This window comes from Eleutherodactylus coqui, chromosome 5 (assembly GCF_035609145.1).
Source record: "Eleutherodactylus coqui strain aEleCoq1 chromosome 5, aEleCoq1.hap1, whole genome shotgun sequence".
In the NCBI taxonomy this organism is placed as follows: domain Eukaryota; kingdom Metazoa; phylum Chordata; class Amphibia; order Anura; family Eleutherodactylidae; genus Eleutherodactylus; species Eleutherodactylus coqui.
In genome coordinates, this window is record NC_089841.1 from 96,545,971 (window position 1) to 96,564,374 (window position 18,404).

The 18,404-nt window shown below is 41.5% G+C and overlaps 1 protein-coding gene and 1 long non-coding RNA gene across 2 annotated transcripts in view; one reads left to right on the forward strand and one right to left on the reverse strand.

Annotated features, from left to right (window-relative positions):
* MRPS27 (mitochondrial ribosomal protein S27) overlaps nucleotides 1-18,404 on the forward strand; it is a 93,134-nt gene that overhangs the window by 33,460 nt on the left and 41,270 nt on the right. The window contains exon 5 of the mRNA XM_066602921.1: nucleotides 16,910-17,024. Within this exon, the coding sequence (XP_066459018.1) occupies nucleotides 16,910-17,024 (115 nt within the window). The remainder of the gene's footprint in view (nucleotides 1-16,909; nucleotides 17,025-18,404) is intronic.
* Nucleotides 3,501-6,841, reverse strand: LOC136626933 (uncharacterized). The gene is made up of 3 exons (XR_010792715.1): nucleotides 6,740-6,841; nucleotides 6,451-6,532; nucleotides 3,501-3,988 (listed from the first exon to the last, which is right to left on the reverse strand). It is a non-coding gene; the product is annotated as an uncharacterized lncRNA (long non-coding RNA).

An 18,404-nucleotide genomic window follows, 5' to 3' on the forward strand; every position in this document is an offset into this window, starting at 1 on the left:
ACTTGATTAAGCTAGACTGTGACTGACTAGACTTTTCCATACAAAGACATCTTGCACAAGACAAAGCGGGAGTGTATATGTTTTTTATGCAATTGATGAGGTATGCAGTTTTATCATGCGGGCCATAAATTCAGATTATAGATCAGTAGATGTTCCTCATGCAAATGCAGTGTGAACAAAACCCTTTCGTCTCGGAAGGTTTAGGATATGTTGACTTGGCGGAATTCACATTTGAAAAATTCTACATTAATTTCACTTCAAAATCCACTTCTTTTTTTTTTTAAAGCGGATTTTTGTGTGGATCCGCATGCGGTATTTGCCCTGTCATCCGCATGATTTTTTGCTTGAAAATTTTGCCCATTGACAGGGCTATTTCTGCGTGCGGATCTGTACGAAAATCCACATTTAAAAAAAACTGGATTTTGACACAAATTTTAGTAGTGGAATTCACATGGAATTTTTCCATGTTGATTTCCGCTGTGTGAACATGCCCTCACAAGTGATTTAACTGAGAGAGTAGCAGTGACCTATGTAGAAGAGACTGTCTGTCTGTATAGCAAAGACCAAATGTAAACTCCTTAATATGTTGTTTTTTGCCATAAAGAACAGAAAAGCTGGTGTTTGCTTCCTCCTCCACCCTCTTTATCACCGTTGGGGTCATTTCCATACTCTGTTGTTGGCCAACAGTGTAGATCCTCTGAATTGCACAGGTTTTCGCCACCTCTTTGCAAAAAAGCATGTACCAACCAGCCACATAGTTAACCTTAAGGATTGCTCCATAAAGATAGCCCTTCTCAAGTGAAAATCCAGGCTGACTATAAGATTTTACAAGCTAGACTTAAAACTGAGTCCTTAAATATACCCAAGCATTCTTTATCAAGCAGTTCCCTAAGTTTGTTTCCTGGGAGGTGTTAAAACAATGGTTCTCCCTGCTTTTTAGAAACCACTGCCTCACAATCCAGGGAAACTGATATTGGTTGCCAAAACCTGTCACTGCTATACAGATATTGGCTTTAAATCATTCCTAACTTTTCAGCAAATGTTGTGTGTGTGAGGAACAACACTATAACTGGCTATTACATGACTTGTATTCTGCCTTTTTTCACATTTTTTTCACCTCTGCCAGCTGTAGCTTTAATTATCAGTTTTCTCTGAATTGGTGGGAGGACCCTGCTGTCATGCTTTATTCTATACACAGTACATGGAGAAAACTGCAGATTTTGCTCTCTAACTCTGTACCATACACAGAGAAATATCATCATGGGTCAAACTAAATACTACTGAATAGTGTAGAATTTATTCTAGTAGCTATAACGCAGTAAACCATCAGATACTGTTAGCTCCAGGCAGCATCTGAGTAAGTCTGCGTTAACGCTGTGTTTTTCTAACGCAAATGTCAATGGGACTTGCGTTGATGCGTTAAATATTAGAAAGTCCCATTCACATTTAAAAAAAACAAAAAACACACCATTAATGCGCGTTAAAAAAAGACAAGTGTGTGAGAGACCTTACTGGAGACAAACTTCACTTGGCAACAGGCAGTGGATAGCAAGTTAGAAGGCAGCCCCCCAGTGGCCAGTGCTTTAAAGGAATGTTTCAGCATTAAAATGTAATTTTGTTAGCACATTGGGCGTCATATAAGCACAAGGCTATTGAAAATTCAGTGACGGTTTAACTGCATACCACAAATGTCCTCAATGCCTGCTGTCCGTTATGTTTGCCTGCATTATATAATGTTTGAGAGTGTTTTGCTTTCACATGTAGCAGAATTTTTCCACGTCCCATGTGTGAATTCTGCCTCCAATCTTTTCCTATGCATTGGGTAAAATCCATAGAACTTTCACAAAAACATGTATGCACCAACATGAAAACCGGGTTCACGTGGATGGAGCTTCGCAGCTAATTCCTTCTACTTTCTAGCACACTGGAATGTAGCAAGAGTCAAATACATAATATTCATAATGCGGGGGGGGGGGGGGGGGGGAGAGAATTTATCAGTTTATTTGAAGGGGTTGAGCCAGAAACATAACCCCTGCACCTATGCACTAGAAAGATGCCCTCTATGATCTGAGACAGACAGCTCTTCTGTAGGAGTGTCTCCCATATATGCGGACCATATGCTGTTCTTGTATTACAAGATAGCAATTCATGTGAATGGCCATTATGCAAGACTACATGACTTGGCTGACTGTAGAGTGGGACTGAGGGTGATCAGCTGTTAAACTCTGGCACCATATAATGAAATACTTTGTTTCTAATGGAACAAGCCCTTCAAGCCAGTTGTTTCTGGCAGAAAAAAAAAAGTTGCTAATTTGGCGCACAAATCTGACTTTTCCATTTTTATGCTACGTTTGCTACTTTTATAAAATGTGAGTGGATGTTAACAGGAGGCGGTGGTGCCTGCTGTGCCCTGACAAAGTTACAATAACTTACAAAATAAACTGGCATAAAATACAGTGCGCATACCTGGCGTAGACTTGCATTTCTGGGAAAGATTTACATTTCTGGTGCATGGACTGTCCAAATCTGCCCATAATTTATTAGGGCCTGTGCCTTCCAGTAATTTCGGTACATATTACTCCAGCAACCTTGACATTATGCATTATGACTGGCGTGTGAAATGCCTAAATTGTTCTTTGGTAGTGTGATTATAAATAGAGATGAGCGAGCACCCAAATCCTCGGGTCCGCGTTATTCGAGTCGAGCTTTTCGTAAAATTCGAGAGCTCTACTCGAGTAACGAACCCCATTAACTACAATGGGAGACTCGAGCATTTTTGTATGTGGGACGCCGGGTCCTGAGCTTTTTTTTTTCTTTCTTTCTAGGTTCTCCCTCCCCCCCCTTCTCCCTCCCCCCAAGTTTTCAACAATTTTTTTAAAATATAGTCGGTTCTCCTTACCCACTCATTTGCTGCTGTTTCCACCCTGTTTTATGCTTTTTTAAGTTCTGATTTTCAGGTCGTTTTCCCCTTTTTCTGCTGCTCTGCAGTTTGCAATCCACTTTCAGACGGGACGTGTTATAAGTCTACCATTCTGCCATTAGTTCACTGTCCTGTACTTCCTTTCCCTCACTTCCCATGCTGCTGTATCTGAATGCCCGCCCCTCTGCTGCCTCAGGACGATTTTATGAAGCAGGCATTTAGAGACATTCTGGCCAAATGATAGTAAATCCAATATAATGTACACACGTATTGGACAGATTTCCACAGGCTGCACTGACAGCAGCTATTCCTGGACCGCCCCTTTAAGACTGCTATCTATATCTCCAGGTTAGACTACTTTTATGCTTCATTAAACTACTGCAGTTTTAGAGGCTGCCGCTTTGCAGAATTTCCCACTTGTGTTTCCAGACCTGCTGAGGCAGCTGGTGAGGAAGAAAAGAAGAATTACCTTGCGCTTGAATAGGGGGCAGGGGTTACATGTGGCTCTGAGTGACAACAGCAGAATATTTACTTTAATGAATACAGTAATGGTAATAATACTCTTTCATCCATTATTTCATTTATAATTCATACATGTCAAGCCAGCATCAAACAGCTAGCCAGGCATTCCTTAATGTAATGGATTACAAGCCTCCGCATTGCATTGCATCCGACTTTTAACCCATGTTTAGCACTATTGACTTTCCAACATTTATAGCAAATAATACGAATTCACCCCCAAGGCCAAGAAATGCCTTGAGCCGTACGGGTAGATGAAGTCCTGTGCATATAACTAGTTTTCCTTTTTTCCCAGGAGCGGAGGTCGACTTGCACGGCACAGGGAGCCTTGAGTGGGTTATATAATTGATGCATGTGTAGGTTATAAATTAGAGTTTATTTGGCCTGCTCTGGGATTCTGGAAATAAGGAGAAAGATCTCTCCCCGGGGTTACTATAGCAACCGCTCACCCCACCAGTCTCTTCATTGTGCACAGCCTATCACCGGTCCTGCCGTCTGGTTGTCATCGGTACAGTATTTTTTTTTTCACACACCACTCCTGTAATGCACCTTGGGAAAAATGAGATCAGATGGCTTTTATGAAGGAAGAAAAAAAAAAAAAAAAAGTTCGCTCCTGCCAACTCATTGGAATCGTTTAATGCCGGCAAGGGTTTCTTTTTTTAATCTAACATTGAGACAGATCTGTGATGTTATTAGATTCCTCGATAGCGTCTCTTTCTTCTATGTCTGTTTTTTACGCTGTAATTGCTTTCTTCAGAACACAAGTCTGCAAGGAGAGAAGGCATCTGTCTTTAAGATCGGGTTATTTCTACTTTTTTCTTTTCCCGTTTCTTCAAGAAGCGGCTTCTTTACCACTTAAAACTAATTATTGGTAATGCCTCATTCTGTGTTCGTCATAAGAAGGAACTAAAGGGAGACGTTTATGTAGTTTATCAATTAATATTTGTTGTTGGACATGGATGTAATTATACCATTTTTTGTTTTGGATTATGACACAAATTTGTGGTGGATTTGCAGCAGATTTTAGCCGTTAAAACAGGTCCTTCCCCATTTCCTTAAAGGGTTTGTTCAGGATTAGAAAAAAAGTCTGCTCTTTTCCAGAAACTCCACCACTTGTGTACTGCAATACCAGATTGTGTCTGGTATTGCAGCTCAGCTGCATTAAAGGTGTTTTCCAGGGAAAATACTACTGATGATCTATCCTCAGGATAGGTCATCAATAGTTGATCGGCTGGGGTTGGTTGCTCTGGATCCCGACCGATCAGCTGATTGTGGGTCCACTGACAGCACCACAATTACACAGGGCTTGGAGTGAAAGCAACGGAATTCTCTACTCTGACTTCTGTGTAGTGGCCAGCGCTTGTAATTGCAGGTGCTGCTGTCACTGAGATCAATGAGAGCCATGCCGGCAGTTACAAGTACCAGCCACTACACAAGGGTCAGAGCAGAGACTTCTGCTCTGACCCCTGTGTAATTGCAATAAGCTGATCAGTTGGGGTCCGGAGCGACAGACCCCAGCCAATGGACTATTGATGACCTGTCCTGAGGATAGATCGTTTAAAGGCATTTTTCAGGGAAAATCCTATTAAGTAAATGCAGCTTAGCTGCAATACCAGACAGAACCCATAGACAGATGGCACGCTGTTTTTACAAGAAAGTAGCCATGTTTTTCTAACCCTCTTAAAAGGAACCGGTTACATCCCCACAACACAAGTTATGGTGCTGTTAATGGATGTGACGGGGAGCTGGGTGATGTATTTTTTTATACTCGCCCGCTCCCATGACCCAGCGCTCTCAGCTGGTGAAGTCTGCACATGACATGAAAATCTGACTCTCTTCGGAGTCCTGTGCGCATGCTCTACCATAGACTTGTAGAGGAAAGCATGTGTACGGAACTCTGGAGAGTCACATCTTCGTGCCACACGCCAGCTTCTTTGGGTGACAAAGAAGCAGCGTGTGAATATATAAAAAATGCATCACCCGACTCCCTGTCACATCCCCTAACAGCACCATAGCTTAGTTTATGGTGATGTGGGGACTTGACAGTCTCTTTAAGGCCTCCCTCACACAGGCGTTTGCAGAAAAAAAAGCACCTAGCAGGTGCACTTGTCAGCGTCGAAAGAGCATCTCTTGATGGTAACGGGGTTTTGAAGAGAGCGCCTCCAGCAAGAGATTACGCTGGTTGGCTGAGTCTGTGGGCGGGCTCAGCCAATCAGGGCCAGCGCTGGATGCATCAATCACAGCCATTCAGTGAATGGCTGTGATTGGTTCATCCAGCGCTGGCTCTGATTGGTTGGGCCAGCGGTCGAGGAACCAATCAGAGCAATCTCTTGTTCGAGGCGGGGTCTGTATATTTGTGTGTAAAATAAATGTATACCAGCAGAAAGCCCGTCCCAGGACAGTGACTGCAATCTATGTGTGTAAATATCCAGCCCAGTACCACACTCTTATGAAAGCCATCTAAAGGAAAAAACTTTATTGCCCATAGCAACCAATCACAGCACAGCTTTCATTTTACCTCAGCAGTATAAGACATGAAAGCTGTGCTGTGATTGGTTCCTATGGGCAACAAAGACAGACTGCTTTCTAAAAAAAAAAAAATCATAAGGGTGGCGCTGGCCTACCATGTTATGGTGATGATGATGATTGAGGCATAGTGTGTAGTTATATAATGCTAATAATATATTTGCATTATGTAACTGCGTCACTCATCTATAGATAAAACACAATACTAGACGCACATTTATTGCTAACATGCCGCTGCAAATTTTGAAATTTGTCTGAAATACACGAGGAGAATTTGTAATCTATCTAATCGCCTCTTAACAATAGTGGAGGCCTTGCCTTGCCGGTGGTCTTCAATCCCCTCTCTCCCCCCCTTCCCTCTTCCCACAAAGCTCATTCTACAGAAAGAGGACATAACCGTTTTGGCAAAACAGAGGTCATTCTACTTGATGCAGATGTAGCTCTGGTTCTTACTGACATGGCCAAAAAAAGAAATATGGGCTCACCTCACCAGCAGTATCTTTCAGTGTTGCAGGGAGATCTGAAATTCAACAGGAGCTCCGTCCTCAAGCAGCCGACGGCAAACGGCTAAATTCCATATAAACAAAAATAGAAGTGGAGGGGAGCTGCTACCGTTAAAAAAATGTTCATTCTTTATTGAATAAAAAAAGCATACAGCTCACAGGTTCGCGCTGAACGCGTTTCGGCTATAGTAGCCTTTGTCAACAGCTATGAGGTATGGAATACACAAGACATTTATAGACAAAATACAAATTAAAATCAAAGAAGCAATACCTGTGTGTGCTAGCTTGTCAGGAGGAGAGATGGCTGAGGAATGGTGTGGAGGGTGTGTTCAGGAGTTAATTGCACCACATGTTGTAACCAGCATACAGAGATTTGTTGCAAAAGAGTTTACAACAGACAGACGAACAAGTATGTATGTGGATATCTGGAAAATAGTATTTGAATACATCTATACAGTGATAAATAAGTGAAAATTTAAAGGGAAAAGGAATCTGGAAGGCAAAAATTCCAACAAAGTAAAAGTGCAAGAAGAAAAAAAAACAAACAAACAAAAAAAACACACACAAAAAAAACCTGGAATACATGCTCTTGGATCTCCTAGATATATAGTTGCATAAGCTATCTCTGCATAGTAATAAAATGATTGCAGGGTATATAAGTTCACCAAAATCTACAGAGCAGAAGAAAAAAATAAAAAATTTCCCTGTTTCTTAATAAACACAGAATAAATCCGTTCTATAATTCATACCAAACGGAAATCTAGTATTTAGTTCCAAGATCCAATACGCTTCCCTACGAAGAATATCCTTCATTTCTACTTTTTGTTTCCTATTTTTCCAAACTCTGTCTATACCCAAACATGAGAAATTTTCTGTCTCACCACCATGTTTTAGGATAAAATGATTTGCAACCCCTGATTTTCCTAATACATCTTACTGACATGGTGGCGTTTGGTGTCATTTTATTGCCAAAGCATGTCTGAAGAAATGATAGAACTGGAGTTACTGCCCTTTAAAATGAGTTTACACCTGTCAGGTCTGGGAGGGGAAGGGGTGAGCAGCAGCATAGAACAATCTGTGATTCTCCTGCCCTCCTCCACCTGGGGAGGGTAACATGGTCTCTTCTTCATGTTATTTCCCCTTTATCAATCAAAAAGAATATTTGCTCTCTGATTGTCACATATGAGGATCTGTTTGTTTTTTTCCTAGAAAAGCCGAGCTTTTGCTTATCTGATCACTTCTCTATGCCGTTGCTGACAGCAAGGGGAACGCCCAAAGTTATGATGTGCCGCTCGTGTATGGGAATGAGTTTCATATTCATGCGAGATTTGTGTGTCTCACAATGGACAAATCTTCTGTGATTTTTCTCAACCGTGTAAAAACGGCCTTATATAATGCTTTAAATATTGAAAAAAATATGTAATAGCGTTTTGTTTTTTTTTTGTTCTTAATTGGTATTACCACATGCGTAACATCCCATGGCATAGAATCTTATTCAGTATTTATCCAGCATGGTAATAGCTATTTTCTGTTCATCTTGCTTCCCCAAAACAGGAATGAAAAGTAATTGAGCAGTCATTTTATACCGCAAAAGGGTACCAATAAATACTACAAATTGTCTTGCAAAAAAACTGAGTTAAATTGACGTCCACGATGTCTGGCATTTCATGGGTAAAGACGTAGCTCCTAGGCTACAGCTAGTGAAGTGGCTATCGGGCATATGGAGTGAATACCCGAAGTTCGGTCAGGTGACTTGTAGTGGCCCACCATGAGTGATGTTAAACCTATTGTAGTCAGTGACAGGTATAGGTAGGATGTCTGGCTGTTGAAACGGCGCGGAAAGACACTGGATGCAGAGAGAGAAGATAGTATTGCGTGTGATACCTCGGTAGTATTAGCATCTGACATTTTGTTTCTTGTGCGTAAGGTCCCAATCGGCCTAAGTGGTTGAGTTACTGGAAGTGAGGCCAGTGTTGGGCGTAGTTAAGAAAGGCCCGAGTAGATGTTGGATGTCTTACATAGTATGTTAGGCCGAAGGGAGACAATGTCAATCTTGTTCAACCTGTTTGCACTCCACCTTGTTGATCCAGAGGAAGACAAAAAACATAACAAAAGCAGAAGTCAATTAGCTCATTTGGGGGAAAAAATCCTTTCTGATTCCATAATGGCAGTCAGAATAATCCCTGGATCAACGTTTGAAAGTTTCTAACTGACTCCAAGACCCGGATCAACAACCACGCTGGTTATTTAAGGTCTATATCCCATAATGTCATAGGGTTCTAAAAAGACATCTAGTCCCTTCTTAAACTCCTCTATCGACTTTTGCCATCACCACGTCCTCAGGCAGAGAATTCCACAGTCTCACTCCTCTTACAGAAAAGAACCCCCTTCTATTATTTGTAATGAAACCTTCGTTCCTCTAACTGTAGAGGATGTCCTCTTGTTACCGTCGCAGTCATGGGAATAAACATATCATGGGAGAGATCCTTGTATTGTCCCCTCATGTATTTATACATACAGTAGTTACTTGGTCGCCCCTTAACCGTCTTTTTTTCCAGGCCGAATAATCCCAATTTTGATAGCCTCTCTGTGTATTCCAGTTTTCTGATTCCGTTTATTAATTTAGTTGCCCTTCTTTGAACCCCCTCAGCACTGCTACATCCTTCCTGAGCACCGGTGACCAGAACTATACGCAGTATTCCATGTGAGGCCTGACAAGTGCCTTATATAGTGGAAGAATAATGTTCTTGTCCCTCGCCCTCTTTTAAAGCACCCCAAGACTTTACTTTTGCAGCAGCTGACTGGCATTGATTGCTCCAGTTAAGTCTACAACCAACTAGTACCCACAGGTCTATTTCCATATCACTTTTCCCTAGCAGTACCCCATTTAGTGTATATTGGTGACATCTGTTTCTCCTGCCCATGTGCATAACCTTACACTTATCCACATTGAACTTCATTTGCCATTTTCCTACCCAAGCCCCCACTTTATCTAGGTCCTTTTATAGACGTATATTGTCCTCCTTTGTATTAATTATCTTGTATAATTTCGTATCGTCTGCAAATATTGATATTTTACTGTGCAGCCCCTATATCAGGTCATTGATAAATATATAGAACAAAATGAGGCTTAATGCTGAAACCTATGGCACCCCACTAGCAATGGTGGCCCAATGAGAGTATGAACCATTTATTACCACCCTCTGCTTTCTGTAAAAGTAAAGGGTTGCAACTTGATTGTACAATTCTAAATGCAAAAGTAAGTGACCCCCTATGTTGTGTACCACATCTAATTCTTTAACTTCCCGGTGCCGTACAAACTTGAAATTTGGAACAACTGTTCTTTTAGGTCCTAAATAAATTGGCAGTGGTTTCCACAGTGCCAAAAACACGGCACAACTTGGTACCACGTTTTGGCAAAGCTAAATGCCCTAGATACACTACCTGAGAAAAAAATCAATACTCCTCTAGCAGATGCCGTTTAGTCCCTGCCACTGCTCTCCAGGACTCTGTGCAGCCTCCCCCTGCACTTGTGATCCCCGACAAAGCATCCTTTTCTGGTAACTGGGATTAAAGACCCCGCCTCCAGCAGGAGATTGCTCTGATTAGCTGAGGCGCTTGGCCAATCACAGCCAATCAGAGCAAACTCTCTTGCTGGAGCCATGATCTTCAACACGTTACTAGCAAACAATGGTCTGTCGGAGATTACAAGTGTTAGGAAGGCTGCACAGAGCTACAGAAAGAAGCCGCAGGGACCCAACGGCGTCTACTAGGTGAGTGTTGCTTTTTTATTTTTTTTCAGCTTCCTTGGCATTAAAAAATGCTGTATTTCTGCAAATGCCTATGTGAGGGAGGCCTTAACCTTCGTTAAAGATTTTTTTTTCTTTTTTACACAAAAAAGTGCTGCCCTCCGTCTGTCACCGCCGCGTTATTCATACATCATCTCCTTCATGTCTGTCTCGTGTTTGAGTAGGGCCAAAATATTGGGTCAAACCTATGGTGAAGCATCCATGAATTTGCTCTACTACCTGCAAAAATTGATGTTTCTGGTTATATCTTGTTACATTAGAAAAAAAAAAAAAATTTAATGTTTCATTTTTACCTTGAGAAACTGATTAAAGGGAACCTGTTAAATTAAAAATGGCATCCATTCTGCAGGTAGCATATTATTAGGCAGGAGACAAGCAGATTGATCTATAGTTTGGGAAAGAATTTAGTTTAACTTCTGCTTTATTCCTTTATGTCTTTGCTCCTCCTAAGCTTTGTGGTCCAGTGGGCGGTCCTACCAGTGATCGAATGTTATGTTATATGCGCTATCAATCACGGATAGGACTGCCCACTGGACCTCAAAGCTCAGCAGAGATATAAATGAATACAATACAATTCTACTAAAGCTTTTCCTATAAAACCATATATCAGCTACTCAGCTGCTCTATAATGTGCTGCCTGCAGTTTGGACAGCAAGATTAAGCTGACGGATTCCCTTTTAAGTAATGTTCTTGGTTAAATAGCTGCTTGTAATGCAGTACATGCTGTGCCGGGCCTCTTATCTGATCATTGTTGTTTTGATCCCTGTCTTCTCCTGCAGATCGACTTCATTCATTTTGTGTAAAAAAAAAATCCCCATGTTCACATCTCGTTTTAGGTTTGTATGGCTTATATGTCAGATATATTAATAGGCCCCCATCCATGATATCATTTTGTCAGCGTGCCACTGCAAAAAAAAAAATCTATGCCTCTTTAAGTCTATCAGATTAATAAATGAACTGCTGTGACAAAAGGGTTAATTTCAATGTATTGCTCCCTTTGTTCTAATGGTATTACCAGGATATGCTGTATACTTTGTTGTTGGAGATCTTGTAGAGTGAGTTGGATATTGGCTTGATGTATGGCTTTTTGTTTAATTGAATAATTTTTCTTTGTGACCCCCCCCCTGTATTTAGGGCCCCCCAGCGCCTTGTCACCGATATAAAGTATATTGTATGCTGAGAAGCGGAGGGCTCATCTGGATTGTTGAATACTAGCCTGTGATTATGGCGGCAGAATGACTGGCCTTGGATCGTGTTTGCATAACCCTTTGCTTGCACCTGTTACTCGTGAATGAAATGAGGGTATTTGGATGCATTCATGCGTGTTACGGCTCCCTATGGATTGTTGAGTAATCTTTTTGCTGATTCTGGTCAGAGAAGTTGGACATCAGCCTTACCATTAACAATAGAGAAGGAGGGAACTGACAAATTAATGTTTGTTCACTTGAGATGAACCATTGTGAAGCCTTTATAGACGAGTCCTTTAAAATGCCATATCCCAAGTGTAGGATTTAGTGCGAGGGCCTGAATTGTAGGATGATGCTTGTACAGGAATGACTGTAAGGAGGATGGAGAAGCTTGAGAACAATGAGGTGAAGTTCCTGTTACCAACAGTTGTAAGGGGGGGAGTGGATACAAAAGAGAGAAGTGTCTGTCTTTCCTTGATAATTTCTTTTCTTTTGGATTCATTTTTGGCTTTGGCTCAAAAAATATCAAAAACTGCATGTGTGATTTCAGCTTTATGTTCCCATTCTACTGAGAAGTGACTAAAGACAAAAGAGGGAAGATAAGGCAAGATCAATTTGCGAAAGATGAACATTCTCTCGTCTCATTATCACAAAATAATTTAATTTAGTTAACAGAATCAACATGAACATTAGAAAGGCACGTACAAGCCAAAAATTACCATATATTAGTCTACAGACAAAGTGGGCACATCCAGATGAGGGGTCAGTCTCACTAGCTTTGGTGATCTTATTGAGGGGGCAATAACTAAGTTAAATGTACTGTCTCCTCATATTTTCACCAATGAAACAATTAGCACTCGCACAAATTGTACCAAATTACATTTAACGGTTCACTTAAATGTCTGCAGTACAGTACCAGTCAAAAGTTTCCATTCCATGATTTTTCTTTTTTTTTTTTAATTTTCTACAATATAAATTCATATTGAAGACCTGAAAATGATGGACACATACAGAATTAAGTGTTAAATCAGAATATGTTTGAGATTCTTGATAGTAGCCTCCTTTTGGCTTCGCTGACAGCTTTGCATACTCTGGGCATTCTCTCAATCAGATGCATGAGATAGTCACCTGGAGTCGTTTTCAATTAACAGAAATGCCTTATTAAGAGTAAATTTGTGGAAATTCTTGCCACCTTAATATGCTTAAAGGGGTTGTCCCGCGCTGAAACGTTTTTTTTTTTTTTCAATAGCCCCCCCCGTTCGGCGCGAGACAAACCCGATGCAGGAATAAAAAAAAAAAACGGCCAGTACTTACCCGAATCCCCGCGCTCCGGCGACTTCTTACTTACCTAAGTAAGATGGCCGCCGGAATCTTCACCCACGGTGCACCGTGCGGTCCATTGCCGATTCCAGCCTCCTGATTGGCTGGAATCGGCACACGTGACGGGGCGGAGCTACGAGGAGCCGCTCTCCGGCACGAGCGGCCCCATTCAGAAAGGAAGAAGACCGGACTGTGCAAGCGCGTCTAATCGGGCGATTAGACGCTGAAAATTAGACGGCACCATGGAGACGAGGACGCTAGCAACGGAACAGGTAAGTGAATAACTTCTGTATGGCTCATAATTAATGCACGATGTACATTACAAAGTGCATTAATATGGCCATACAGAAGTGTATACCCCCACTTTGTTTCGCGGGACAACCCCTTTAAGACCTATTAGTTGTGTTATACAGAGGTATGGTTGGTACACACTTCCATACAGTGTTTAGCCCTATTCAACTACTGTTCTAATCCACACTATGGCAAGAACCACTCAATTAATGGCCTTTTTACATGGACTGATAAATCATTCAGACTCCTGCATCCAGCGGGAGTCAGAACGATGATCGTTCAGTGTAAAGGCACGCCCTGACTGAATAACGTATAACAATTCACTAGCTTCTCAATTGTTGTCCAGTTTCTGCGTGCAGAAAACAGAAGACATGAAGTTCAGTTAATGTGTAAATTTTACAAACTTTGAAGGTATCCTGAAGTGCAGTCACGAAAACCATTAAATGCTATGATGAAACTGGTTCTAAGAAGCATCGCCCCAGCAAATGAAGACCAAGAATACACTCTGTTGCACAGACCGGAGTCCCACTCTCAGCACCCCCGGCTAATCGTTGAACTTGCAGGGGTAGCCATGGACAACCTGATATTTCGAAAAAGTAGTAATACAGGATGGCAGAATGGTCCACCAGAATGGGAGCCACTCTTATCGAGTAGCTCTACATTCTGGGACATAGAGGGTGTCTCTAATTGAAGACTTCCCTTTATTATGTTTATATGTCCTAATAGGGCATAGGAACAGGAAAGGCCATCCTGTTACAACCCCTTTTTTGAGTAATTTTTTTTAATTTGCCTCTGACAGTATATACACAGCTACCTCTGCAGCATACACACTGCATCGAACTACTAACGACCACTTGTCTGTATGTGTGTGAGTGATTCTTATGCTCCACCACTGGTAACGCCATTGCTCCGCCCCCTGGTGTCGGCATCGAAGGTCTTACAACATATATAAAACACGACAGAAGAACACCACAGTTAGGGCTCTTGGAAGGGGAGGACAAAAGTAACAAAATGAGAATACAACTAAGCCATTATTATCTCAGAAGACACAACTCAGCAATCCGCACAGAACTTACTGACCTACCACCACCACAGAGATCCGGTGGGCTGAAGGACCTGTGGTGATGTCACTGCTGTGGGAGGAGCCTGTGTGTGTGTGTGTGTGTGTGTGTGTGTGTGTGTATGTATCATAATGCATGTACCATGTAGCAGAGCTGTGTGGCGCATTGCGCCATCAGAAACACTGCTACTATAATGTCCTAATCATTACTAGTATATTTGTATACACATATGCACAAGTCTGCTGCAGACATCTTAATGATTTTTAATAATCTGCATAACTACCTGCGTATTAATTCACAGAATAATAGCGTTTTTTGCAGACTGGTATGGCTTTTCTCATGCTGGTCACATTATGGTGATGTAGAAAGGCTCTACAGACTAGGACCATCTTCATCACTGCTGCCTCTTGATGTGGTCCGACTCTGCTGAGATTAGGAGGACCTGCTTGTTGGAGATCAGTTTCTCCCATATGTCATTCTACTGGCCGCCTCTCCTGCAAGTACTGATCTGACAGATCATTGTCTTGTCCAAAAACAGACAACTTGGCAGCCGCACAACTCTCTATGGGATGTTGCAGAGCACCTTATTAGCAATCTGACGATCTATTATAAAGGCAGTTAGGGGGTTTGACATTACCAAACCCTCATGACTTCAGACTATAAGATGCAGGCACTTCTTAGCATGACTTTTTCTTGTAGTCTGAAAAATATGGTAGCTTACTCTTAGACAGTGCAAAACATGTTTTCAGTTGGAATGATTACATTATATGAGTTTTCTTATGACAGACTTCTGTGACAGGTCATCAACCAGATTTGGGTAGGGTGGGGGGGTGGGGGGGAGGATCTTAGCTTCCAGATCTGGAGATAGATTGGGTTCCTTTCCCCTTTTTTCAAGGCTGGCATGTGAACCACATCACGAGACCTCATCATTCCAGGCCTAGTGATTACAAGTTGTTTAGCCTGGGTTCACACAGGTCGGATTTGCTGTGGTTTGCCGTTGCATATCCGCACTGCGGCAAAACCGCTGCGTTCGCAGTGCAATGCAGTACAAATGTGTTTGGGCAAAAAGCTGTTCTCACAGGACGGATTTTTTCCGCACAGCCGCAGTGCGGAAATGCAACTGCGGCGCGGTTTTTCAAGACGCAGCATGTCCATTCTTTTGTCTTTTCCGCAGCGCTTTTTTGTCCATAGACCTCTATGGAAGCAGCAAAATTTAAAAAGCGCTGAGGAAAAAAACGCTTGCAGATTTATCCGCAAGAAAATACGCAAGACAAAAATAACCTTTGAAGCGGTTTTGCCGCAGAAGCAGTTCTTCTGCTGCAAAACCGCAACGGAAAAAACGCAGCAAAACCGCAACAAATCCGCCCCGTGTGAACCCAGCTTTGGTGTGTGCTAATGATCAGATGTAGTAGGTACGGGAGCATAGAGTAACCTGCAGAATTATCTGTTACTTTTGTTTCTCCCATAGGGTTAAACCTAGTGCTGCAAGGAAGAACGGTGTGATGATATAATACGCTGCAATATGCATAATGCTAAAATAATATGCAGCTATCAAACAGTCTTACTTTAAAACAACCTACCTATTTCTTTTAAACCCTTCTATGTTCTCCTCTAGGTGCGTGCTCTTCTGGATCGGCTTGTTTTAATACTGTAGATATATTCTGTGTTCAATAAATAATGTCTTCCTCTTGATGTAATAAAGCGCTATAAGAAGTGGCATAGGCAATGTGTTCCTCCAGAGCATTGCAACATTGACATCCATTCTATTTCACCTTGTCCGAATCTATGATATTCCTACCTAAGAATTTAGAGTCCGTCTGTCTTATCACAATTTTGAAATGCCTCAAGCGGTGCTTTCCAGCACACAAGACATGGGGTAAATTGGAGGAGAACGGGTAGCTGTAATAATATGGTAAATGTTCTGGAAAGCGAGTTCAATCGGTTGGAAGAAATATCCCTGACAAGAAGCGCTAGCAGTACACTGCTGCAGGCTGCCAGCATCTGGATGGCTCTATTGCCGGCTTATCTATTCCTTGCTCTACTAAGAAAACACAGCGATTCACCATTTCAGTTTAAATATCTATTACTGTAAAACCTCGGGGTTGGCATTGGCGCGCCAGTGACTTGGCATTCAAACAGGGCAGACGCAAGAACACACTTGATAAGGGAAGGTTAGCGTAATTATGCATCATGGGCCCTAGCAAGCACTCGTAAAAATGAGGTTGCAAATATGCTGCTTTTTGCAAAATTGGCTTCTGTTCCACTTTGCATGCAAAAGAGAGCCAAGTGCTACAGTTACACATAATGAGGAGCTAATTTGGGACTCCCTTGAACATTCATGCCTACAATACAGAGCGAAGAGCAATGACATCTACTTACAACAATGATTTCCCTAATAACCTGACAGCAGCAAAAGAAAATGAAGCACTCTGATGTGAGACATGAGATGTGCCCATAGGCAACAACACACAATACTTTCTGATGTACAGATCAGTCTTGGCACAGAGTAGAACAAGATGCAGTATGATCATCAAGCTAATATGAAAGAAGGTAGAGACTGGTCGGTAATGCTGGTTGTAGTAGTTCCAGACTAACCAGATAGCAAATGCTATAAAAAAATGTGTATGTCGTTGATGACTTTTAATATGTTCCTTATATTGATCCTCTTTTGCTGATAACATGCATGGATATTCCTAATGGCTTTCCAGTTTATTTAGATTTATTATTACTTAGTGCTGGTAATGAGATTACCATATCTTCGCCTTTATTATAGGTTTCGTCACAGTCCGAACTATTGGTATTTGAGGAACTGGACTATACATGGGTGGATTCGAAAGTGTCTCCAGTATGGAGCAGCAGACAAAGCTTTATATACTTTGAAGAATAAGGTAGGACTGGTTTTCTGTAGGATCCTTCTTATCCACAAGAGATGCCATTTTGGCATGTTTCAAGAATTACTCTGGCTAAGCCTGTTGCCAGATCCTATAGCCTCATGTATAAGCTGTGTGGCCAAAACTATGGTGCAGTTCTTGACAGTGCAACACATTGTTGTCGCAAAATCCATGTAAAAGCATCCTAATACTTTCACAACATAATTTGTCTGGCTTTCTTTTGTTTCGGTTGGGTGGAGTTTTTGTTTTTCTTAAACTATTTTTTCATGTGATAATTTAAAAAAAAAATCCTATAGACAAAAAAAACCATGAAGAAAAATGACAGACAAAAACAAAGTGCACTGTTTGTAGTGTGTTTTGTATTTCCCTGTTGGCTTTCTGCTAATATCTGACCTCAGAGGTTATTTTTGTGTTGGTGGAAAATGCGGGCAAAATCTCCAGGAAATATGCTGCTGCTGATGGCTGTGTTTAAAGCTGACATCTACCTGTGGGATTGGAGTTGTTAGCCGCGACCGAGGCATCTGAGCGGTAAGACAGATGGATGGGGCTCTCTTTGTCTACTCATCGGCCCTCTGCAGCACAGTCATGGGGAGCTGAACAGTTGTCATGGCAGCTAAGGGCCTTGTGAAGGCTCCTGGACCTGTCATCATAGTATTTCTATTATATTCTGCCAGAAACAAGACCTGTAGAAAATACACAATACACTGCAGTGCTGAAGCAGTGCTGGGTCTTATACAAGCACTCAAGTGATTCTAAAAGAATACGGCATTTTTACCACACAATAAACATCGTAAAAACAAAACTCAAAAAACGATGGCAGAATTGCAGGGTTTTTCCCCATACACAAATTATTTTTATTTGCTGTTCTCAGTTGAATCATAGAATGATAGAGTTGGAAGTGTCATGGAATATAAAGTGTTAAGTTTCAGAATGCAATAAGTGTATGTTTCTTACCTTGTATTGGACTATCGACCCTTAAATAGAAGACTAAAACCAAGACAAAAAGTCAACAGACAAATTAAATAAGACTAAGCTGTGTTAAAAGAGAAGACACACAGATATAGCAGAAATAGTGTCTAATGCAACAGCAATGTCCTGATTGTACTGAGTTCCTTGTCTAAGACCAGCCTTTAGAGCTTTGAGACTATTTGGTAGATGTCAATAAGCCTTATGATCAGTATGCTTTGTCACCTATGTAACACTAATCTTTGTACCAAGTAACTTTGTATACGCCCTCGTCTTTCTGTATAAGAGTTGGTAATGTTGATAATAAAGTAGAATTCATTGAGTTCTCATGGAAAAGTGTCTTGACATAACATGGAGTGATTTCATGCTATTGATAGGTAATTGCTAGCAAATCTCATCACGGGCTTCTGT